This window comes from Camelina sativa, chromosome 17, assembly GCF_000633955.1.
Source record: "Camelina sativa cultivar DH55 chromosome 17, Cs, whole genome shotgun sequence".
Lineage (NCBI taxonomy): Eukaryota > Viridiplantae > Streptophyta > Magnoliopsida > Brassicales > Brassicaceae > Camelina > Camelina sativa.
In genome coordinates this window covers 33,684,383-33,708,961 of record NC_025701.1, presented here as the reverse complement: position 1 = coordinate 33,708,961, position 24,579 = coordinate 33,684,383, and the positions used below count along the sequence as shown (strand labels likewise).

At 33.4% G+C, this 24,579-nt stretch overlaps 4 protein-coding genes across 6 annotated transcripts; 3 read left to right on the top strand and 1 right to left on the bottom strand.

Annotated features, from left to right (window-relative positions):
• LOC104758836 (E3 ubiquitin-protein ligase RING1-like) lies at positions 46-2,030 on the top strand. The gene is made up of 2 exons (XM_010481791.2): positions 46-304; positions 683-2,030. The coding sequence occupies exon 2, from the start codon at positions 699-701 to the stop codon at positions 1,749-1,751; it is 1,053 nt and encodes a 350-aa protein (XP_010480093.1). The 5' UTR covers positions 46-304; positions 683-698; the 3' UTR covers positions 1,752-2,030.
• On the top strand, positions 14,264-16,718 carry LOC104758832 (TATA-box-binding protein 2). Of its 2 annotated transcripts, none has more exons than XM_010481785.1 (10): positions 14,264-14,558; positions 14,859-14,938; positions 15,017-15,104; positions 15,309-15,380; positions 15,484-15,534; positions 15,661-15,705; positions 15,851-15,943; positions 16,035-16,136; positions 16,228-16,308; positions 16,400-16,718. In XM_010481785.1, the coding sequence occupies exons 2-9, from the start codon at positions 14,862-14,864 to the stop codon at positions 16,300-16,302; spliced, it is 603 nt and encodes a 200-aa protein (XP_010480087.1). In that variant the 5' UTR covers positions 14,264-14,558; positions 14,859-14,861; the 3' UTR covers positions 16,303-16,308; positions 16,400-16,718. The 2 variants fall into 2 exon arrangements, with proteins under 2 accessions (XP_010480087.1, XP_010480088.1); XM_010481786.1 differs by having other exon boundaries at positions 14,264-14,593.
• LOC104758831 (TATA-box-binding protein 2-like) lies at positions 19,942-21,924 on the top strand. Of its 2 annotated transcripts, none has more exons than XM_010481783.2 (10): positions 19,942-20,042; positions 20,372-20,451; positions 20,543-20,630; positions 20,827-20,898; positions 20,982-21,032; positions 21,105-21,149; positions 21,281-21,373; positions 21,465-21,566; positions 21,654-21,734; positions 21,826-21,924. In XM_010481783.2, the coding sequence occupies exons 2-9, from the start codon at positions 20,375-20,377 to the stop codon at positions 21,726-21,728; spliced, it is 603 nt and encodes a 200-aa protein (XP_010480085.1). In that variant the 5' UTR covers positions 19,942-20,042; positions 20,372-20,374; the 3' UTR covers positions 21,729-21,734; positions 21,826-21,924. The 2 variants fall into 2 exon arrangements, with proteins under 2 accessions (XP_010480085.1, XP_010480086.1); XM_010481784.2 differs by having other exon boundaries at positions 19,992-20,077.
• Positions 21,972-24,194, bottom strand: LOC104758830 (2-oxoisovalerate dehydrogenase subunit beta 1, mitochondrial). The gene is made up of 12 exons (XM_010481782.2): positions 23,906-24,194; positions 23,683-23,794; positions 23,574-23,609; positions 23,432-23,491; positions 23,304-23,361; positions 23,031-23,218; positions 22,881-22,949; positions 22,712-22,798; positions 22,544-22,639; positions 22,375-22,452; positions 22,219-22,305; positions 21,972-22,139 (listed from the first exon to the last, which is right to left on the bottom strand). The coding sequence occupies exons 1-12, from the start codon at positions 24,058-24,060 to the stop codon at positions 22,104-22,106; spliced, it is 1,062 nt and encodes a 353-aa protein (XP_010480084.1). The 5' UTR covers positions 24,061-24,194; the 3' UTR covers positions 21,972-22,103.

Sequence of the window (24,579 nt, the reverse complement as noted above, 5' to 3'; positions counted from 1 at the left end):
TTAAAATAAAAAAAGACCCACACAGAGAGAGAAACCCAGAAGGATCTGGAAGAAAGAAACAACAACAAGAAGAAAAGAAGAGCGATCCTTTCTTTCCTTTTTAACTTTTTTATTTTATTTTCTAATTTTCTCTCAGACGACAATTCTCATCCTTTCGTATATAAACAAAAAACCCTTTTCTCTCTTCCCCTTTTTTTTTTTTTTTCTTCATCATCTTCATCTTCTTTTTCAAATTTCAAAACTCAAAAAAATTCGTCATCCTCATCGCTACATTTTCAGCTGTCGAACAACAATACTCCTAAAGGTTTGCTATTTTTCTGTAATTTCTCCTAGGAATGAGATGATTCTCGTTTGTTTATTTATCATGGATAGGTTAGGGTTTTTAAAATGGACCGCAAATTCTGTATGATCGATGACTTTTGTGTTCCGCGAACGAACGATTTCGTCTGTTTCTTTTTTTGGGTGTATGTATATTTATTTGTTGCGATTGACGATTGACTCAAAACCCCTTTCATGTTAGATTATCAATTTCTTATTTTTCTAAAGTTTGGGTTTTTTTTTTTTTTCCTGTGTGTTGATGATTGGGTTTTATCAAAACTGACTCTAGGGTTTGGTTTCTTAGCCGACATATGTTCTTATTCCGTGTGAAAAATGGGTTTTTGCTTTTTTGGGATATGAATAGGTAGAAGGAATTGGCCATGGAAGAAGCAGTTGCTACGAGGTATTGGTGTCACATGTGTTCTCAAACCGTGGATCCAGTTATGGAAGCTGAGATCAAATGCCCCTTTTGTCATAATGGGTTTGTTGAAGAGATGGGTGACGACGACGACCACGTTCATGATTCCTCAGATACCGCTGATGCCAGAGCTAACAACTCTCTTTGGGCTCCTATCTTGATGGAACTCATGACTGATCCTGTTCGTCGTAGAAGGAACCAGAGTGTTGAGTCTGTTGAAGACAATCAAAACGAGACTGGAGACAACAACAACAACAACAACAACAACACTGATTTGGATTCGCAGCTTCAAGAGATTCTTAGGAGAAGGAGAAGACACTCCGCTGCTGTTTTGCAGCTGCTTCAGGGGATACGAGCAGGGTTGTCACTCGAATCTGAGACTACTGGTAATGGAGATAATGATAACAATCCAGAACGGGTGATCTTGATCAATCCTTTTAATCAGACGATCACGGTTCAAACCTCTGCCGATAGGGATTCTGTGCCTGCTGGTTCTTTAGGTGACTATTTCATCGGTCCTGGATTCGAGATGTTGCTTCAGCGTCTAGCTGAGAATGATCCCAACAGATATGGAACACCTCCTGCTAAAAAAGAAGCTGTTGAGGCTTTGTCTACTGTGAAAATTGAAGAGACGCTTCAGTGTTCGGTCTGTTTAGATGATTTTGAGATTGGTACTGAGGCGAAGCTGATGCCGTGTAAGCACAAGTTTCATGTTGACTGCTTGCTCCCATGGCTTGAGCTTCACAGTTCATGCCCTGTTTGTAGATTTCAGTTACCTGCAGATGAACCAAAGACCGATTCAGCAACAACAACGAGTGATAACAATGGAGGCAGTAGTGCTTCTGCTACAAGCAGCAGCCATGGAACTGGGAACAGCGATGGAAACCGCCGCCGAGAAGAAGAAGAGGAGGATGAGAGCGAGGACAATAACGATAGCGGATTCTCTATCCCGTGGCCGTTTAGCACCTTGTTCTCCTCGTCCCAAGATAGCAATGCATCAACTGATTCGCGTTAAAGCATGTCCCCCTGAAGCAACATAAGCTTTTTTTTGGTGTGATCATGAAACTTCGGTTCAACCTAAATCTGATCTTTTGTCTGTACATAAGTTTTTCAGATTTGGTTGAAAGCTGCTACATCTTTGGAAAACATAAATCTTTCATTTTGTGTTCTTTTTGGTTGTTTTGAACAAATATTTGTCGGATTCTGTAAGCCCTTGATGTGTTTTTTGTTGTCAACTAAGGCACATCTTGAACTTAGTTTGTTAAATCGGTAAGATAAAGTAATTTAACACTAATCATACAGCTACTAATCATACAGTATGTGACTATGTGAGACCGAGTATGGTTATAAATATGATTTTTCTAAACTTTACTTGAAGAAATGCTTTTTCCTTGCTTGCTTAATCCATGGTGACATTACAACGTAACCTTTTTGTTTACGCGTAAAGATTAGTTAGAATTTCTAAAAGTAAAGGTTCACATGTATAAATAAATTGCGTCCAGAAAACAAAGAGTTCACATGTGTGAAAATAAACAAGATGCGGTGTTAACGCTTAAACTTTATAATACTATGTTAATGCTTCACCAACTCTCCTGTTTCTATATAAGTACATCAAACTTAATAACACAAGTTACACAACCTCTTCTTACATAACATTAGTCTTAACCAAAAAGAAACAAAAAGAAAAAATATGAATCGTCAGGTTTTATCCTTAATCACTTTGATTCTTCTCTTACTTTCTGCGTACAACACAAACTATGGGCCGAACCTTGCCAAGTAAGTTGACCATCTTGATCTTACATTAATCAAGTTCATATAATTATATAGTTTCACTCATAACAAAGTTCATATTGAAGTCTTTAATTATCTCATATGTACTCATGGCTTTTAAAACCATTAATCCATTATAAGGCGAAGGGAATGGAGCATTACAGTTTGGAAATATAAAAGCTGGTGTTAAACGAAGTACATCGCCACGTGGTAAAGGGCCTGGACATTGAATTGATGACAACAAAAATTCAGTGTTGCTAAATTTATAAGAAATAAAACACGCACACCAGTATGATGTATACATTAGATTATCTAATCAATATTAAGAGTTCCCCGAATTATTCTTGTCCGAAACTATACATATATGTATAAGGGACCTCCAAGAAGAAGAATAGGATGACTGGAGATTGGAGAACTAGGGCGATATGTAACAGAAGCGACTTCTTGATATCGTACTTGGCCTTTTTTAATCAGCACCTTCTTCTGGTCGTTCCACGATAGCATTAGCATGTATGTACAACGGATTCGAATTTTAAACATGTTATATCTGAGCTAGCAACATAAGATTGTATATATGTATAAAAGTTTGTGGGATTCTCTTGGTTAAACGTTACATCTTTGGAAAGAAGTTCTTTCAGTGTATTTCTATTGTTTGGATCAATCTTTTGCAGAATTCTGTAAGTAGCTTCATTTTAATTTGTTAAGATTAAATATTAGTAAGTTGATGCCCAAATAACATAAATAGTGTCTTTTGGACAAACTTGTGGTAAGAATTTTTTTTTTTTTTTACAAAATTCATCACCACTATTTTGTTGTTTGCCAACATCTTTTATCATTAAACGGTTTAGAAATCCAAGCTATAGCCTATAGGAACATATATAGTTTAGAATTCATGGCTAATATCTTGCGGATCATCCATCACCAATATTTCAAAATAGAGTTGATTCGTTTGAACTTTATAATGTACCTTTTTCCTTAACTTTACTTACAGAAATAATGATAAACTTTTGTTTACGCGTCGAAAGAATTAGGTAGAATTCATAAAAGCTAGAGTTCACAAGTTACGACTTACGACCAAGATGTGGTATAAAACGAAATTAACTTTAATATATATACTAATATATATTGACGCTTCCACCAAACCTAAGTATTGTAGCATGCATCAACTTATTACATATTTACATATATATATATATATTACCTCAGATTAGCCCAAAACCCATAACCTAAAGAACTAATGAATCGTCAGGTTATATCCCTTGTCACTTTGATTATTCTCTTATTACTCTCAGCGTACAACACAGCTATGAGCCGAACCTTGCCAAGTAAGTGTGACCGTCTTCTTGAATCAAGAATCTTGATCATACAATATAATTATCAAATTCATATAAATATTCACTCATAAATAATTAAACAAAACTCATATTCAGTTCTTCTTTATCTCATCTGTATATTATTTCTCTTTTAAAAATAAAAAATTATGAAGGGGAAGAAAATGGAGCACAACAATTTGAAAATGTAAAAGCTGGTGTCACACGAAGTAAATCGCCACGAACTCGTCAGAGAGGGCCTGGACACTGAAGTGAATGATCTTTTACAAGTTTCGGACCTTCACGATGATGAAACCATGTAATAATTTGACAGTCTAGTCTAGTACTGCATGGTTTGTAATAACTAAAGTCCGTCGTTGTGTTGTAACTTGAGTACTTATTATAGAGAGACCAAACATTCACTTCAGTTATTACATGGAATGTTCGGCCCATAGTTGTGTTGTAAAATCTAAACTTTAATCACCTTATTTGTAAACTCAAACCGACACATAATTTTGTTTTAATTTTAAAAATCTAAACAAGCCAATATTTAACTTTTTTTAATTAAAAGTATACAGAATTTGTTTTGTTTTTTAATTTAATTTTGATTTTTTTAAAAATGAAATATTAGATAGAAGATTATGATTGGTTGAGAGGAAAGAGGGGTGAACCTAAGTATTTTTCATTAAAAAATATGTATACATAGTATATGGATATATTTGGTACTAATCGGATCTCGGGTATTATCCGAACCGAACTGATATGGGAAAGTAGTTGTCACCAAAATCCAACTTTTAAATTTTGAAGGATCCGAAACTAGTCCGAACCTGATTTTTTCGATTAGGTTCCAATACAGTTATTTCGTGGCGGGCATTTTGTCAAGACCTAGTACTATGTGTGACAGAGTCGTTTAAATATGTCTTCATCAAAGAGAAAAAAAACATATGTTGTCTTTTTCTTAACTTTACTTAAAGAAATGCGTTTTCCTTGCTTAATCCATGATGGCTAGCATCACTACGTAATCTTCTGTTTACGCGTAAAGATTAGTTAGAATTTATAAAAGCTAAGGTTCACATGTGTAAAAATGCGTCCAGAGAAATGAAAGAGTTTTTTTTTTTTTTGACAAGAAAAGAAAGAAAAAACAAACAAAGAGTTCACATGTGTGGAAAATAAACAAGATGCGATATGAGTTCACATGTGTGAAAATATAAACAAGATGCGACATAAATGAACTAAAATTTTTATGATACTATGTTAACGCTTCACCAACTCTCTCTTTTTCTATATAAGTAGAGTTGCATCAAACTTAATAACACAAGTTACACAACCTCTTCTTACATAACATTAGTCTTAACTCTTAACCAAAAGAAAAAAAAAAGAAAAAAAAATGAATCGTCAGATTTTATCTTTAATCATTTCGATCATTCTCTTACTCTCTGCGTACAACACAACTATGGGCCGAACCTTGCCAAGTAAGTTGACCATCTTGATCTTATATTAATCAAGTTCATATATTTATATAGTTTCACACTTTCACTCATAACAAAGTTCATATTGAAGTCTTTATCTCATATATGTACTCCTGGCTTTTAAAACCATTATAAGGCGAAGGGAATGGAGCATTACAATTTGGAAATATAAAAGCTGGTGTTACAGGAAGTATATCGCAACGTGGGAAAGGGCATGGACCTTGAGACCTTCATGAAACCAATATTGATAACATTTATGATTTGTATCACAATTCATCAATACATTGCAGCGATTCATGAAACAGCCAATTTTTTTTTTGTTTTTCCTCTCTATTTGTAGTATTACTCATGCGTGTTTTTTCTTTAAAAAACTATTATGGATATGTATACCAACATTTATATCGTACTAGTTTGTATCGGTTATATCGTTATGGCAAAATCCCAATTTAAACCCGAAAACAGGTGTCTGAGTTATTGAAGACAACAAAAACTCAGCGTTGCTAAATTTAAAATAAATAAAACACGCACATCAACAGTATGATGTTAAGATTTCCCCGAACTATCTTGTCCGACATAGAGAGCATCTTTACTCGAGAACAGGTAAGCGTTACTCAGAAAACAAAAAAAAAATATTTTTATTATACATATCAATTATATTAAATAAGAAGTGAAAACGTCCCACATTCAATCTCAGCAAAATTTTACTATTATACCATTAATGAAATTGCCCTTCACGTTGAAATATTTTGCCCCTGGACGTAAAATTACCTATTTTTCGCATTAAAAATAAATCAAAAATCGGATTAGAAATAATCTAATTGCATAAAAAGTTAATTGCACAAATAGAATTTGCTAAATTAATCCCTAAATTTCCTTGAAAACATCCTTTTACAATTATAGTTCTGTTTTATACTATAAATTCTACAGATTTGAGATAATTAATGGGCTTAAATTGTTTATAGATTAATGGGCTTCTGCAGGAAAAAAAAACCCGTAGACAATACACCACCTCACTGAAAACCCTAAAAATATAGGTCATTCACAACTATAAATACAATCGATTGCTTTCACCATAACTCAACAAAGAAAAAAAAAAAACTCTCTTCTCTTGAATTTATAGTTTTATCAATTTCAATAATTCTTTAATCATGTTCTCAAATTTATATTTGTATTCCGATCTTGATGTTTTTTATGATTCATCGAGTGATCCTATTTATTTTCCTGTTCATATAGTAGTTTCTTAGAAAGCAAGATCCAATAATCATAACGCTTTGGTTGTGTTGGTTCACCTTACAAAAATGTATAATATTGTGCTTTTTTGGTTGAGGTTTTACGTTTAATTCTTTAATCATGTTCTCAAAAAAAAACTCTCTTCTATTGAATTTATATTTTTATCAATTTCAATAATTCTATCATCATGTTCTCAAATTAATATTTGTATTCCGATCTTGCTGTTTTTTATGATTATCGATTGATCCTATTTATTTTTCTATTCATATAGTGGTTTCTTGGAAAGCAAGATCCAAAAATCATAAAGCTTTGGTTGTTGTTGGTTCACCTTACAAAAATGTATAATATTGTGCCTTTTTGTTGAGGTTTTACGTTTAATTCTTTAATCATGTTCACAAAAAAATTTATTTGTATTCCGAATTTCTATTTTTATGATTAATCGACTGATTCTTTTTATTTTCATGTTCGTATAGTGGTTTCTTGGAAAGCAAGATAAATAAATCATAAAGCTTTGGTTGTTGTTGGTTCACCTTACAAAAAAGGTATAATATTGTGCTTTTTTTGTTGAGATTTTACGTTTAATTATTTAATCATCTTCCCAACATTTTTTATTTGTATTCCGATTTTCTGTTTTTATGATTAATCGACTCATTCTTTTTATTTTTTTTGTTCGTATAGTGGTTTCTTGGAAAGCAAATCCATAAATCATAAAGCTTTAGTTGTTGTTGGTTCACCTTTCAAAAAAGGTATAATAAATATGCTTTTTGATGAGGTTATAAATTTAATTTTTTTATTATGTTCTCAAAATTATAATAACATTCAAAAAAAAAAATTTCTTCAATCGAATATTTATAATATATTCTTATATTTATCTTCCATCTTTTTAAAAAAATATATTGCATATGGATCTTATTATTCTTTTATTTTCCTGTTAATGTAATAGATAATATCGATAAATAAATTTGTTTCTAATTAATATCAGGTATTATTTTATATAATCGGAATGATTAACGTGTTAAATTATTTCTATTATATATAATTTCTTTTTCATAAGTTGATTACACTTGGATTGCCATATTTGCAGGATAACTTTGATCGTTAATAACCATGTATATTTTTGGGAATATAGAAACGAAATTGTTTAATTTTTATCTTTAGCTTAAATTTCATGTAGATTATTTAAATAATCATGTTATATGAGAATTGATAATAATTCTATGTTTTAATTATTACTTTTCTTTATAAAAAAAAATATTGAACAGGTTAAACCTAAAGAATACTACAATGAGGATGGTCCTGAGGATGATGTTATGATTCCTTCGACGACTAGAACAACTAAATTCTCAGATTGGATTATATTCAATACACAAGCTCTTCAAGCCAAAGAAATCGCTTATGCTGAAATTTCAAGCCCATCTGTTTGGTATCATAAAGACATGATGTGGAAGCCAAGATCAAAGAGAAGACAATTTTTTCACCCTACAATATTCCTATAATATTTGTTTCTTTAATTTAATCTAATTTTTTAATTGTAACATTAAAGGTTATTTAATTTATTAACAATAGAATTATTTATTTTATGACTTTTGTATAATAGAATCTTAAATTTTTAATAAAGCTTGGATTTATGAAAATATTTATTTATAAAGGTTTCTGAAAAAGTTCTAATTTATTCTATAATAGATTAATAAATTATACATAAATGAATGACGAAATAATCGTGTATATAACTTCAAATTTTTGAAATTTGGTAAATTTAAGACGATAAATATATGTAAGAAAGTTCAGTGTGCATGTGCACGTTGTTAGCCGAAAGGTATCCGGAGCTTACTCTTTGTTTTTTATTTCGAAAAAAAGTTTAGTGTGCACGTTGTTAGCCGAAAGGTATCCGGAGCTTTCAACAAGCACCAGACGCCCAATTAAATCTAAAGATCATAACTAATATAGTTTGGTCAGTTACATATACATATTAGACAACTCAAATAACTGTTATATACCTTTATTTGTAAAAATCATACTGGCAAAGGATAAAATTTACGATTCAAATAAAATTTACAAATTTGAAATGATAAAGATGGAAATAACTATTGTTGAAAAATAAAATTATCATATCTCAGAAAATATATATATAAATATGTTATATATAATTACTTTAAATGGATGATTATTTGTATTTATTATAAACTTAAAGTGATAAAGATGGAAATAAATATATTTTGGTTAGTCTTTTATTTAGATTTTATATAATCGATAGATTAGGATGTAAGTAAGTATTGTTTAAATCAGTAAATTAACATATAGAAGAGATATATATGTTATATATTTACACATATCTATTATTATAAATACACAAATTTTATATTATTAAATAATTTTATATATTTAGGAATATATAGCAATCTCTTAGGTTATATATATAGACGTCGGTCAGAGCTTATGATTGATTACAAATCTCAAATATTTTCCAAGGTTCTTAAAAAATTCTTCATTCAATGCGTTTTAAAATCTAAATTTGATTATAATTACTGGTTTCGTTTAGTGCAGGTTATAATATGGTCATGTATTCTCTAACTGATCGTGTTTCACGTTTGAATCCTTCAAAATACGAATGGAAAAATCTTATTGTGATGATTACTTGGTCGGTAGGTTACATTTGCTCCATATTTTAAAATCTCCTGTAATTAACTTCTAATGTACTATGTACTATTTTGATATGAGTTTACGTCATTGGAAAAGTAACCAATGTTGGGTGATTCAATACTTGGGATCATATAAAAGATTCCATGGTTGCGAATAACGGAAATAATTATGAGCTTAGATCACAAACTGATCATATTCGTCAGTTGGTAAAGATGTGTACAAGGAATTTAAAGATGCCTGCTTTGCATTGGGATTATTGGATGACGACAAAGAATATATTTTAGCTATAAAAGAGGAAAGTACATGATGTTTTAAGCCGTTTTTAAGGAAGTTGTTTGTCATACTATTGCTTTCAAAAGGTATTTCAGTGCCTCTCGATCTCTGGGTCGCTACAAAAAATATATTATGCAAAGATATTTTGTATTTGCAAAGGAATCGTACGAACAACCAAAGTACATATATAGTTATTTTATATAAATATATATAAGAAAATTTTATGATATATTGGTGTACACAGACGTTTACGATTATTATTCTGATCATAAATATGTCAACTAAAATCAAAATACTCTATAATGCAGGTCTAATGTTAAGTCAGGATCAGATAACAAACTTATGTTTAGCTGAGATTGAAATGATTATGCGGTCTAATGGAAGCTCTCTGTCAACTATTGTGAATCCTAAACTAGACCAATCTATGATGAATAATAATGAGAATAGGCTTCTCATAGATGAGAGGAACTATAAACGTGCTGACCAAAGAGAGGATCACAACAAGTTGTTACGTATGTCAACCGATGAGCAAAAAAGTGTCTTCCTAGAAATTATTGATGTGAATTGAAACAATAGAGGTATATTTTTTGTTCATGGATTTGGTGGCACTGGAAAAACATTCTTGTGAAGTATTCTTGGCGCTGATATACGATCTAGGGGTGATATTGTTCTTAATGTTGCATCAAATGGTATACCTGCTTTACTTATGAAAGGTGGTAGGACAGCTCATTCTAGATTTGGTATATCCATCAATGTGGACGAATATACAACGTGTTCGATAGATGGTCAATCCTATATTGCCGAGTTGATTAGAGAAGCAAAGCTCATTATATGGGATGAGTCTCCAATGATGAACATATTTTGTTTTGAAACGTTGGATAGGAGTTTGCGAGATATTATGAAGTGTGATCGAGTTTGCAAAGCTCATACAATTGTCATCATATTTTCAGTTTTTTCCCCTTAATAATATTACTTTTTTCATATCAATATCTAAGTGTTAAGTTTTTAAAAATGAAAACGTGAAAACATCTTCAATATGTTAACATAAATTGTATTTTGTACATGCAAGTGTGAAAAACCTTATATTAAAACTGTATTTATTTATATAATATTAGAATTTTTAATAATCAGACTAAATGTGAGAAACTAAAAAGATTAAGACGCAACGTTTAGTCGTGACTCTTTGTATTCTTACAAATCAAAAATCCCCTTTTTGTTTTCGATAAAAGAGAAGATTCAAGTAAAAACCTAATTTGAGAAAATCATGAGGTTCGATTATATTGCTGATCTGCTACCCGGAAGAACTAATTGGTGTATCAATGCCAAGGTCTTACATTCTTGGAGAGTCAGAGAGTTCTTTACAAAACGAGTTCTGCTTCTTGTGGATGTAAAAGTTAGGGTTGTTAGTTGAATGATTTTTACTTAAATTTCAAGTTCTAACAGTTATTGTATATAAGACTTCTTACAAAATTGTTGTTAAACTGTGAAGGTGACAAAATTGAAGCTCTTTATTTACCCGATACACTCGCTAAACTCCCGAAATATATCGACGATGGTGAGTGGTACAATATTAGAAATTTCAAAGTGATCAATCCAACCATGGAGGAGAGGAATACTCATCATCCTTATCAGATTAAATTTACGGATGATACCAATATGACGCTGCTCGAATCATTGAGTCCTAAGAATTACTTTCGGTTCGAGGATTTGGATGACATATATCGTGGAAGAATATATCATCCCATCTCTTTCGGTAAGTATTTCTTTAATTGATTTTATATTATTTTGGTACAATCCGTCAATATAGTTAATTGGTATCTTTGTATTCGAAAAACTAGATTCTTTTTAGGATTTATGAAACTTTGTGTATTGGTCCTTCTCATAGAAAAGTACGACTTAAACTTTACCAAAAATAGATTAGCAACATTTTGGAAACCTAAATTCTGTCTTTTTCCCAAATTAGATGTTTGTGCGTGTATAATGGATGTGGAAGATAGAAGAAAGTCTGCGAGTGTCATTGATATTAATAAAGTTGTTCTCATGTTGTTGAATGGCAAGTAAAAAGATATTTACTCTACCTTAAAGACAGTTACGTTTTAGAGTTGTCTCTGTTAAGATTTTTATTTATTTGATAAACATGTAGGTGTGAGACTGTGAAGTGTCGTCTCAAAGACAACTACGCTTCTCAATTCATGACCGTATGGCAATCAAGCGGGTGCCATCTCATATACAAATCCGAACCTGTGTTATGTGTAATGCGGTTTATGAGGGTGGGAGAATATGAAGGTATGTAACATAAATTAGTTCTGATATAATCATCATAAGGTAACCAATATATTCACTTTAAATTATAAATGTCTGTAGGTGCACCGTGTCTTGAAAACACTTTGGCCTCTTCGAAGATCTTCATAAAACCAGAGTTTGAAGGACTGGAGCATCACCAGACTATGTAAGATGTAATTATGTATATTAAAACAAGTTTTGTATGATGTTAAAGTAAAATTTCTTAAAACATTTTATATATTTACAGGTCTGAATTTGCTGGACGTTATTACATAAACCATGTGATGAAGCAACAAGGTGAAAGCTCAGACACTCAAATGTAAAGAATGGGATGTTGGCCGTTTATTTTTACTCATTTTGAATGTCTATAAAATTTAGTATGTTTGTATTAACCGCTACTTGAAATCCAACTTTGCATTACTCTCATCTTTATTTTGTAATTGAGATAATACATTATAATATTGAACTATTGGAAATTGCTTACGCTTTTAAAAATTTTGAATTTACTTATTGAATTTCAATATCTGTTTACTACAGTTTAGTTGTTTATTTAAAAGACTCAATTAATATTTCACATTGAGAGTATTATTTATCTTTAGTAAGATAAACCTTTATGTATATATGCAAACACAAAAAGTACTTAACAATCCAATAAAACATTTTAAACTTTTTCAAAAGATAAAATACTATGTTTAAATATGTCAATTATTACATGTTAAATCAGAAAAATAACATATCATGAAGTAACAAAACTGTTGTTGTTAAAATCTTATTACCGCGCTTAAAGCGCGGGTACCTCCCTAGTTATTTTTTATTTATTTATTAATATATGTACCACTCAATGATTGACACATGTCCTTTTATACTGAGAAACAGTTTTTCCAGATTGTACCCCAAGGAACTTTACTTCTTAGTTTTTCTTTTCTTTCTTTCTTTTATTATGTTTTTAATAAAAGCAATTGCATGAGTAACCCTCAGTGATCATGCTAAGGTGTGTAACTTTAATAACCTATACATATATAATTAAGAAACCTCCCAGAATTAATAAGAAGAAGAAGAGGATGACCGGAGATTGGGGAACAACGGCTATATAACAGAAGCGGCTTCTTGATATCGTACGTGGCCTTTCTAGCACCTTGTTCTCGTCGTCCCACAATAGCATGTATCAAAGAATTCGAAATTTAATCATGTTACCTGAGCAACATAAGAGGATTATCTTGGTTAAATGTTCCATAAGAGAGCAAGGAGATGGAGGCTATGATAAATGCATGGAGGTCTGGTTTGCCACACACTAAGGAAGCTCTTTCTTTGAATTTTATGACCAAATGATTTGACAAAGTTATAAGCTAAAAGAAGCACTTGATGTAAAAACGATTTTTTTCGAATAAAATTTACATTTTATTCAGAAAATAAAAATAAATGTTACATCTTTTGGAAAGAATTTATTTCAGTTTGTGTGTTGCTATTGTTTGGATCAATCTTTTGCAGAATTCTGTAAGTAGCTTCAATTTAATTTGTTAAGTTTAAGTATTGGTAAGTTAATGGCAAAATAACATAAATAGTTTACAAAATTCATCACCACTATCTTTTATCATTAAACGGTTTAGAAATCCAAGCTGTAAGAACAAAGTTTAGAATTCATAGCTAATATCTTGCGGATCATCCATCACCAAAATTTCAAAATAGAGTTGATTCGTTTGAACTTTATAATGTACATTTTCCTTAACTTTACAGAAATAATGATTCCTTGTCTTAATCAATGATAAACTTTTGTTTACGCGTCGAGAGAATTAGTTAGAATTCTTAAAAGCTAGAGTTCACAAGTGTAATAATAACCGAAGTTACGACTTACGATTAAGATGCGGTATAAAACGAACTTAACTTTAATACTATATACTAATATATATTGACGCTTCCACCAAATCTCTCTGTATATATATAAGGATTGTACTTGTAGCATGCATCAACTTATTACATATTACCTCAGATTAGCCCAAAACCCATAACATAAAGAAGTAATGAATCGTCAGGTTATTATATCCCTAGTCACTTTGATTATTCTCTTACTCTCAGCGTACAACACAGCTATTAGCCGATCCTTGCCAAGTAAGTGTGACCGTCTTCTTGAATCAAGAATCTTGATCATACAATAATTGTCAAATTCATATAAAAAAAATTCACTCATAAACAATTAAACAAAACTCATATTCAGTTCTTCTTTATCTCATCTGTATATTATTTCTCTTTAAAAAAAAATTATGAAGGGGAAGAAAATGGAGCACAACAATTTGAAAATGTAAAAGCTGGTGTCACACGAAGTAAAGACCAGAAAAAACGAAACTTGCACGACCACAACACATTGTGTAATATCGAATACGTGGCAGACAAAGAGTGGACCTTCCCATAAAAAATTCCAGCAAAGACCGTAACATTAAGATCTAACAAGCAGATTTCCCCGAATAACCCTCACCAGACAAGAGAGACCAAGGGTAGTTAAGGAAACTATATAATTGGTAATAATGTTGACCATAAGGTCCTTGAGATCCCAAAACCCGATATTGTGAGCCTTCTCTCTCTCCCCTCAGATCACAAATCTCATCCCTTCCCCCAGAGAGCGATATTGAAAATCAAAAGCTCTCTCCTTTATATAAACTCCAAATTTACAAATCTCTTTCCCTCTCTAAAATTTTATTTCATCTTCGTATATAAAGCCTTCTCCTTTTTTGTTCTTTTGAATCTTTCACCTTCCTTTAGCCATTTTTTTTTTGGGGAATTTCTTCCAATCTTTATTAGGGTTACGAAACCCTAAACTTTTTTTGAAATTCCGGATTATTTAACTAGCGAAAGGTTTGATTTTGCTTCTTACCCTTTGTTCCTAATTGGTTCGGTTCCTCGGATTTGATTTGAATTTTGAGTTCGCTTTGTTTCGAATTTGAGATCTCATGTTCTCAAGTTGTGTTTCGTAGCTTTTTCCTTGTTTGATTGTGTAACAACGTTTCTAGGGTTCTATAATCAAAACCCTGATTTTGTCTATGCTTAAAACTTAAAAAAATAGAATCTTTATCGTGGATGCTTGTTGGGTTTTAGATCGACATGTTCTTTGTTTAAGATGTGATTTAGCTGATGTGTGCTTTTATCTTATGATAGAGAATGGCTGATCAAGGAATGGAAGGGAGCCAACCAGTTGACCTTACTAAGCATCCTTCTGGGATTGTTCCAACTCTTCAGTGAGTTCTCTCTCTTTTTGTGTCTCTTGTCTATGTTTCTCAGTGAATTGACAAGATTTTATCTTTTGTTTGTTTTAGAAATATTGTCTCAACAGTGAACTTAGACTGCAAGCTTGATCTTAAAGCCATTGCTTTGCAGGCGAGGAATGCTGAATACAATCCCAAGGTTTGCTTCTTTTTTTCTGTGATATGCAATAACATTTTAGTAAATCTGAATTGAAGGTCTGCATTTGTAAATGATATGCAATAACATTTACACTTATCCGATAGTTATCTATTGATTGTGAAATCTGATTGGCTGTTGCAAGTTATACTAGTGTGGTTTTATATCCTCAGATTTGGTTTAATCTTTAAGTGTTTCATGTTCCAGCGTTTTGCTGCTGTAATTATGAGGATAAGAGAGCCAAAGACGACAGCGTTGATCTTTGCATCTGGGAAAATGGTATGCTTTACAGGCTTACAGCTTGTTTCGTCACTTTTTTCTCACATGCCTTGATCTACCATGTCCTTTTTTTCTAACGGGCATCTATGTTTTCCAATTTTAGGTGTGTACCGGAGCTAAAAGTGAACATCTTTCAAAGCTGGCTGCAAGAAAGGTAAGTAACTAGCTTCTCTCAGTGCGGTCTGATGTTCTTCTAGTAGCACTTTAGTTAGAAACTTGATATTATTCTTGTAGGTATTTCTTCTCTGTTATACTAAAGAAGTTTCTTTTTGTTGTTCAGTATGCTCGGATTGTTCAGAAGCTTGGCTTTCCTGCAAAGTTCAAGGTACTTATATGTTTATCTCTGTCCCTGATCCAACATTCACTGTATTATACTTTTCTATCTCCATCAGCAATTCGTTTGCTTTCGTATTGGAAGGACAAACTATGTATACAGTCTAGTAATAACATTAGCTGATTTCATTTTGCAGGATTTCAAGATACAGAACATTGTAGGCTCATGTGATGTCAAATTCCCGATTAGGCTTGAAGGTCTTGCATACTCTCATAGTGCTTTCTCAAGTGTAAGTGATCTCAAGCATTGTGATCATATATACTTGTAAGATGGAGTTAAATCGGTCTGATGATTTGTACCTCTCTCATCATTGATGCCAGTATGAGCCTGAGCTATTTCCAGGATTGATATATAGGATGAAACAACCAAAGATTGTTCTGCTTATTTTTGTGTCAGGAAAGATTGTTATAACTGGAGCCAAGGTAATAATTTTGCTTTCTCTCTCAAATGATTACAATTTTTTCCATGAAAATGTTTATGTCTTCTGATGAAATCCGGAGTTTACTCTATCAGATGAGAGAAGAGACTTACACTGCATTTGAGAATATCTATCCAGTTCTGACAGAGTTCCGGAAAGTCCAGCAATAATAGTATGTAAGTGTCCCAACTTTTGCTATCTCCATTTGCATATTTTCATACCACTTAATCAATCAATGGTTTAATTATGGTCTTTCGATTCAAGCAGAGCCTACAGAAGCAAAAAAAACCATGCTCACGTTTGGATTGAACTAGGGATCTCGGGTGGTGGTAAGCGATTGGTGAGGTTATTATCTTTGGAAAAGAACATGGTTTGATTCAACCAGAAATTGTAAATACAGAATGGAGATGCCAAGAAATCTCTTTTCTTTTTTGTTCTTAAAGTGTCGTCCACGTATCTTGTTTCCTGTTCTGTATGTTTCAGTGAGCTATACCCAACATTAAAGAGTTACCTAGTTCTTTACTAACAGTTTGTAATAAGACACCAAGTCTGTGTTCCTTTAATATACTCTTTCAAGCAATTTGCAGCTCTAGTTTGTCAAATGATTGGATCATCAGCTTCATCTTTCAATAGATAATAATCTTTAATGCATATTAGCAGACTTAAAATATAGTCCTGTTAGAACATGTCTTATTTAGTCTTGTAAGAAAACTTGGAATCTCAAAGAAACAGAAACAGATAACAAATAAACAAGAGTAAATCTGGACAACAAATTAATGAACTTATCAATTGAAATTAATAAGACTTATTTAAAGTAGAAAGGGTTTTACATTTGTAGAATTGGTTACATTGATGAATGGGATAACAACGAAACAGATAGAACAGCTAGTAATTTACAGTTGTTTTGATTGCGTCCAATATTTGCGTCAAACAAGAGCATATTGAAAAATGGAATGAACCTTCAAATCAAACCGAATACTCAGAACCTCTGAGCTTTTTACTTTATTAGAAATCTGATCAAGAAGTTTACAACTCCCTTGATTGGGTTTACACAATAACTAAAACTTTTAGTTTGCCACCTGAGATTTCTACTACTCAACTAGAACAGATCAATAGAACAGACTCTCTCTTATCTTTCTAGTTCACCGTATACAGAGTAACCTACTCTATCTCACAAGAAAAAACTTCTCTCAATCTTTTTCACTTCAATACGGCTAACCCTAGCTGATCCTTCGCGTCTCCCTTTTATAGTCATTAGTCATCATGGATCTTCTAGGTTAGTCAACACAATCTTGGATCCCTCCAAATCACCAAGAGAATATATTCCTCTCAACCAGAATGTACTCCGTGATCTCCTCCTCGTCGTCACTTCAGTTGGCGCCAAATCCACGTCATCACTTGTTGTTTGCTGAATACTCCTTTTGCTTAGAACAACTTTCACATTGTTCCAGCAAGCTTGTCGAACCATGATGATCACAAATGCTGCACTCACACACATGATATGTTAGAAACTGCTCTTTGGGTCGGAGCAACGTGATAAGAGAAAAGGAACTTGCCTTGTTCTTGGTGGGCATGTAGAATGGCTCAAACACAAGTGGAAACGGAGTATCCAGACCACAAACTCTGCTTACTGGAGCTTCTAACTGTAGGACGAAACGCAGTTAAACAAACCAATTAAGAGTAAATTAACTTTATGTACCTTTTCCTTAACTTTACTTACAGAAATAATTCTTCCAATTGTCTAATCAATGATAATCCTTTGTTTACGCGTCAAGAAGTAGTTAGAATTCATAAAAGCTAGAGTTCACAAGTGTAATAATAACCAAATTTACAACTTACGACCAAGATGCGGTATAAGAACTTAACTTTAATATAATGGATATATTGACTGACGCTTCCACCAAACCTCCTTCACTCCTTGTGTATATAGAAGTATTGTAGCATGCATCAACGTGTTACATATTACCTCAGAAGATTAGTCTAAACCCAAAACAAAAAGAAGCAATGAATCGTCAGGTTATACCCCTAGTCACTTTGATTATTCTCCTCTCAGCGTACAACACAACAGCTATGAGCCGAACCTTGCCGAGTAAGTGTGACCGTCTTCTTGATCATACAAATAATTATCAAATTCATATAAAAATATCACTCATAAACAAAAATCATCCAGTTCTTGTTTATTTATCTGTATNTTTTTTTTTTTTTTTTTTTTTTTAATTATGAATGGGAAGGAAATGGAGCACAACAATTTGAAAATGTAAAAACTGGTGTCACACGAAGTGAATCGCCGCCACGAACTCGTCAGAGAGGGCCTGGACACTGAAGTGAATGATCTCTTGCAAGTTTTTAAAATTTTGGAACTTCATGATGATGCATCCAATAATTTTTGACTGTCTAGTCTGGTCTAGTACTGGTTTTGTAATAGCTAAAGTCTGTGGTTGTAGTGTCGTAACTTAAGTACTTACTTATAAAAACCAAAAAAAAAAAAAAACATGCACGAGCACAACACATCGTGTACAGTAGATAAATTAATAAATTAATAATCTTTATAAATTAATAAATTTTTCTAGTCTTAAGTTAGGACTAGTGTAACGTTAGACACTATTCGATAACATAATAAAATAATATTTTTTGAAATTCTTTTGTAAATACATGGTTTCATCAATAATATAAATTAATAATTATTTAAAATTATCTAAATATATGTATATATCTTAACATTAATTTTATTGGAGTTTATTTTTAATATTTTTACTATATACAAATCTTTGAGTGCTGTCTTCAAAACATAATAATTATTATTTTCATTGTAATTGATTTTATAAAAATATTAGTTATAAAGATTAAATTTTATTTTTAATATTTTTTAATCAAATTAAGAAAGTATTAATTTATCGATAAATTAAAACCTAAAACTTTAATATCAAATACGTGGCAGACAAAGAGTGGACCTTCTCATAAAATTTTAGCAAAGACCGTAACATTAAGATCTAACAAGCTGATTTCCCCGAATTACCCTCACCCGACAAAAGAGACAAAGGGTAGTTAAGGAAACTATATAAAGGTAATAATGTTGACCATAAGCTTCTCTCTCCCCTCAGATCACAAGTCTCATCTAGCCCTGGGCAAAAAAACCGGAACCGAAAAACCGAACCGAAACCGAACCGAAAAATTGGATCCGAATCCGAACCCGGAATCTAGGATTTACCCTATTGGGTCTTAAACTCCTCTACCCGAAAACCCGAACCCGAATCCGAACCGAACCCGAATCCGAAAATACCCGAAATAAAAATAGATATTAATAATTTAGGACCCGAATACCCGATTTTTAACTAGAATACCCGAAATTATACCCGAAATTTCAAAATTTTACCCGAAATTCCGGGTATTTACCCGAAAATTCGGGTATTTATCCAAAAACCCGAGAATTTACCTGAAAATTTTCGGGTATTCGGGTAAAATTCCGGGTTTTTATGTATCCGAAAATAATCGGGTTTTTTACGGTTCTGGAAATCCATACCCGATCCGACCCGAACCCGAAAAGACCCGAACTGAAACCGAACCGAATTTTTACATTTACCCGAATGGGTCCTAAACTCCTCTACCCGAAAACCCGAACCGAACGGTTCCTACCTGAACCCGATCCGAGTACCCGAATGCCCAGGGCTAGTCTCATCCCTTCCCCCAGAGAGCGATATTGAAAATCAAAAGCTCTCTCCTTTATAAACTCCCAATTACAAATCTCTTTCCCTCTCTAAATTTTTATTTCATCTTTGTATAAAAAGCCTTCGCCTTTTGAATCTTTCACCTTCCTTTCGCCATTTTTTTGTGGAATTTCATCCAATCTTTATTAGGGTTACGAAACCCTAGACCCTTTTTTTGAAATTCCGGATTATTTAACTAGCGAAAGGTTTGATTTTGCTTCTTACCCTTTGTTCCTAATTGGTTTCTATTCCTCTGATTTGATTTGAATTTTGAGTTTCTTCGTACCCTTTTGATTTTAGTTCGCTTTGTTTCGAATTTGAGATGTCATGTGTCTCAAGTTGTGTGTTTCGTAGCTTCTTCCTTGTTTGATTGTGAAACAATGTTTCTAGGGTTTTATAATCAAAACCCTGATTTTGTCTATGCTTAATACTTGAAAAAAACAGAATCTTTATCGTGGATGCTTGTTGGGTTTTAGATCGACATGTTCTTGTTTAAGATGTGATTTAGCTGATGTGTGCTTTTATCTTATGATAGAGAATGGCTGATCAAGGAATGGAAGGGAGCCAACCAGTTGACCTTACTAAGCATCCTTCTGGGATTGTTCCAACTCTTCAGTGAGTTCTCTCTCTTTTTGTGTCTCTTGTCTATATTTCTCCGTTTTAGGTTTTGTGTGAATGACAAGATTTTATCCTTTGTTTGTTTCAGAAATATTGTCTCAACAGTGAACTTAGACTGCAAGCTTGATCTTAAAGCCGTTGCTTTGCAGGCGAGGAATGCTGAATACAATCCCAAGGTTTGCTTTTTTTATATTTTTTTCTGATACTTTGTTTTAGTAATATCTGAATTGAAGGTCTGCATTTGTAAATTATATGCAATAACTTTCACACTTATCCAATAGTTATCTATTGATTGTGAAATCTAATTGGCTATTTCAAGTTTGGTTTATATCCTCAGATTTGGTTTATATCTTTACTTGTTTCATGTTCCAGCGTTTTGCTGCTGTAATAATGAGGATTAGAGAGCCAAAGACTACAGCGTTGATCTTTGCATCTGGGAAAATGGTATGCTGACTATATAGGCTTACAGCGTTGATCTACCATGTCCTTTTTTTTTTTTTCTAACGGGCTTCTATGTTCAATTTTAGGTGTGTACCGGAGCTAAAAGTGAACATCTTTCAAAGCTGGCTGCAAGAAAGGTAGAAACTTGATATTAATTTTAGTAGGTTTCTCTTCTATGTTATACTAAAGAATTCCTTTTTGTTGTTCAGTATGCTCGGATTGTTCAGAAGCTTGGCTTTCCTGCAAAGTTCAAGGTACTCATATGTCTATCTCTGTCCAACATACTCTGTATTATACTTTTCTATCTCCATCAGCAATTCGTTTGCTTTCTTATTGGAAGGATGTATACAGTCTAGTAATAACATTAGGTGATTTCATTTTGCAGGATTTCAAGATACAGAACATTGTAGGCTCATGTGATGTCAAATTCCCGATTAGGCTTGAAGGTCTTGGTTACGCTCATGGTGCTTTCTCAAGTGTAAGTGATCTCAAGCATTGTGATCATATATACTTGTAAGATGGAGTTAAATCGGTCTGATGATTCGTACCTCTCTCATCATTGATGCCAGTATGAGCCTGAGATATTTCCAGGATTGATATATAGGATGAGACAACCAAAGATTGTTCTGCTTATTTTTGTGTCAGGAAAGATTGTTATAACTGGAGCCAAGGTATTATGCTTTCTCTTTCAGATGATTACAAGTTTTTCCATGAAAATGTTTATGTCTTCTGATGAAATCCGGAGTTTACATTATCAGATGAGAGAAGAGACTTACACTGCATTTGAGAATATCTACCCAGTTCTGACAGAGTTCAGGAAAGTCCAGCAATAATAGTATGTAAGTGTCCCAACTTTCTCTATCTCCATTTACATATTTTCATACCACTTAATCAATCAATGGTTTAATTATGGTCTTTCGATTCAAGCAGAGCCTACAAAAGCAAAAAAAAACCATGCTCACATTTGGATTGAACTAGGGATCTCAGGTGGTGGCAAGCGATTTGGTGAGGTTATTATCTTTGGACAAGAAGAACATGGTTTGATTCAACCAGAAATTGTAAATACAGAATGGAGATGCCAAGAAATCTCTTTCTTTTTTGTTCTTTTTTGTTCTTAAAGTCCGTTCTTATTTAAAGTAGAAAAGGTTTTACATTTTGTAGAATTGGTTACATTGACGAATGGGATAACAAAGAAACAGATAGAACGGCTAGTAATTCACAGTTGTTTTGATTGCGTCCAATATCTGCATCAAACAAGAACACATGATTTGTTAGAAACTGCTCTTTGGGTCGGAGCAACGTGATAAGAGAAAAGGAACTAGCCTTGTTCTTGGTGGGCATGTAGAATGGCTCAAACACAAGTGGAAACGGAGTATCCAGACCACAAACTCTGCTTACTGGAGCTTCTAACTGCAGGACGATATGACAGTTAAAAAACAAGTAATTATGTAAGTGAGTCAAGATTTATTTTTTACTTACCTTCAAGAAACAACGTTCAAGGATTGTTGCAGAGATCTCTGCTCCAAAACCTCCTGTTATTGGAGCCTCATGGCTTATCTGCAATCCAAGCAAAAAGAAAACAGTCTATAAGATCGACAAGACAAAACAAAACAAAACCCGCCATTATCATTTAAGTTAGAGAGCTTACAAGAAGTCTGCCAGTCTTTTTAACCGAGGCCTCAACAGTTTCTTTGTCCCAAGGGAGTAGAGTCTTGAGATCTATCAGTTCACATGATATTCCTTCCTGCATAAACTCACGACCGGCATCAATAACTGCTTACCAATCACCATTGAGTTGAAAAATAAGCTACAAAACCTTTTCCGCCTCTAGACAAGCTTGTTCCATAATGGTAAGCTGAGCTCCCCATCCAACAAGTGTTATGTCATTCCCTTCTCTTATAACCTGACCATAAACTCCTCTTAGTTAGTCTCGACGATGAGATCATCATCTTCAAAAAGAGACAGTGAGAATGAGCTTATTATACCTCAGCTTCTGATAGAGGTATCGTATAGTCATGCTCAGGGACTTCTTCTACTGCTTGACGATACAGCCACTGTAGGAAGATCATAGTTTCAAGACTTTAAAGAGGTGCTAAAAGGCTGATTTGGTTGGTCTAAGTAAGGGAAGTAAGTACCTTTGGCTCGAAGAAGACAACGGGATTTGGATCACGGATGCATGACAACAACAGTCCCTTTGCTTCCCGTGGACTCCGAGGGATAACAACCTTAATACCAGGGACATGGCAAAAGAAAGCTTCAGGGGATTGTGAATGGTAATGTCCACCATGACCAACTGCTCCATACGGTGCTCTTATTGTAAGTCCTACCAAGATCCATACAAATCCCTAATGAGTAAAAGAGATTATTGATGCGAAGTCAAGAAAGAAATGTAAAGATGAAAGATTTACCTCCACAGTTGAATTGGTTACCACTTCGGTATCTGAACTTTGCGGCTTCATTAACAATCTACGAATCACAAAATCCTTGAGAATCCAGCGGCAAAAATCATATGCTTGTGTAAAGAGAGAACATTTACCTGATCAAACGCAGGATATATATAATCCGCAAATTGGATTTCAACAATAGCTCGATTGCCCTGTCAAAACCGAACACCATTAGATGTTACAATCCTTTCAAAACATAAACAGAAGCCAAATCAAACGCAAACAAGAACTCACCATTGCTGCAAGACCAATGCCAAATCCAACAATCCCCTGAATCCATTCACAGCTTATATGAATGGCTCATCAAGAAACATACAATAACACTAATCTTAAGAAGTGATACCTGCTCGCAAAGAGGAGTATTGAAGACGCGGTTTTTACCGAATCGTTCAGCTAAACCTGTAGTGCAGCGAAAGACTCCACCAAAGCCAACATCTTCCCCAAAGACATAAGAGCTTCCACAACAACTTAATAAGTCAGACTCTTAAAAACCTAGGAACCTACCTAGAGAGATCAAATGATTTCAAGTAAAACAAAACAAACTTTGCTACTGCGGGCGAACTCACCGAGGATCGGAGTCCAAAGCGATGTGAAGCGCTTGGTTAATAGCAGCGTATAGATTCAACGATTTCCCAGTTTCCGTCGATACAGTCCTCCTAGCTCCGTGACCTGAGCTCAGAAAACCCAATTTCCGGCATGATCTTCCTAAAAGAGCGGCCATTTACGCAAACCCACGAACAATCAATAACTCTCTCTCTAGAAAATAGTATAGGATTGCGACAAGAGGAGGAGGTAACTCTCTATTTTGGGCTATACAGTCACCTGCCCAGTTGGTAAGATGTTTAGGTGGCACAAGTTTGCAAACTTTGGGATAATCACGGATTTACGACAAATAGATGATACTCCTGCCACGTCGGATCCGACACGTTTATCACAATCTTTAATCTTGCAAGTTGCAACTTTATTTAATGTTGTGAGCCTAATTCTAAGGTTTATAATAGGCCTCGACAAAATACCCGGATCCGAATATCCGATCCGAACCCGATCCAAAAAATCCGATCCGAATCCGTATTCGAAATTGTAAAATATCCAAACGGGTTCTAAATCTCTAAATCCGATAATCCGAATCCGAACCCGATCCGAACCGAAATCCGAACGGGTATCCGAATATACCAATATTATCTTATTATATAAAGTTGGGTTTCGAAAGTTAGCCATTAACAAAATTTTGACATGTGTC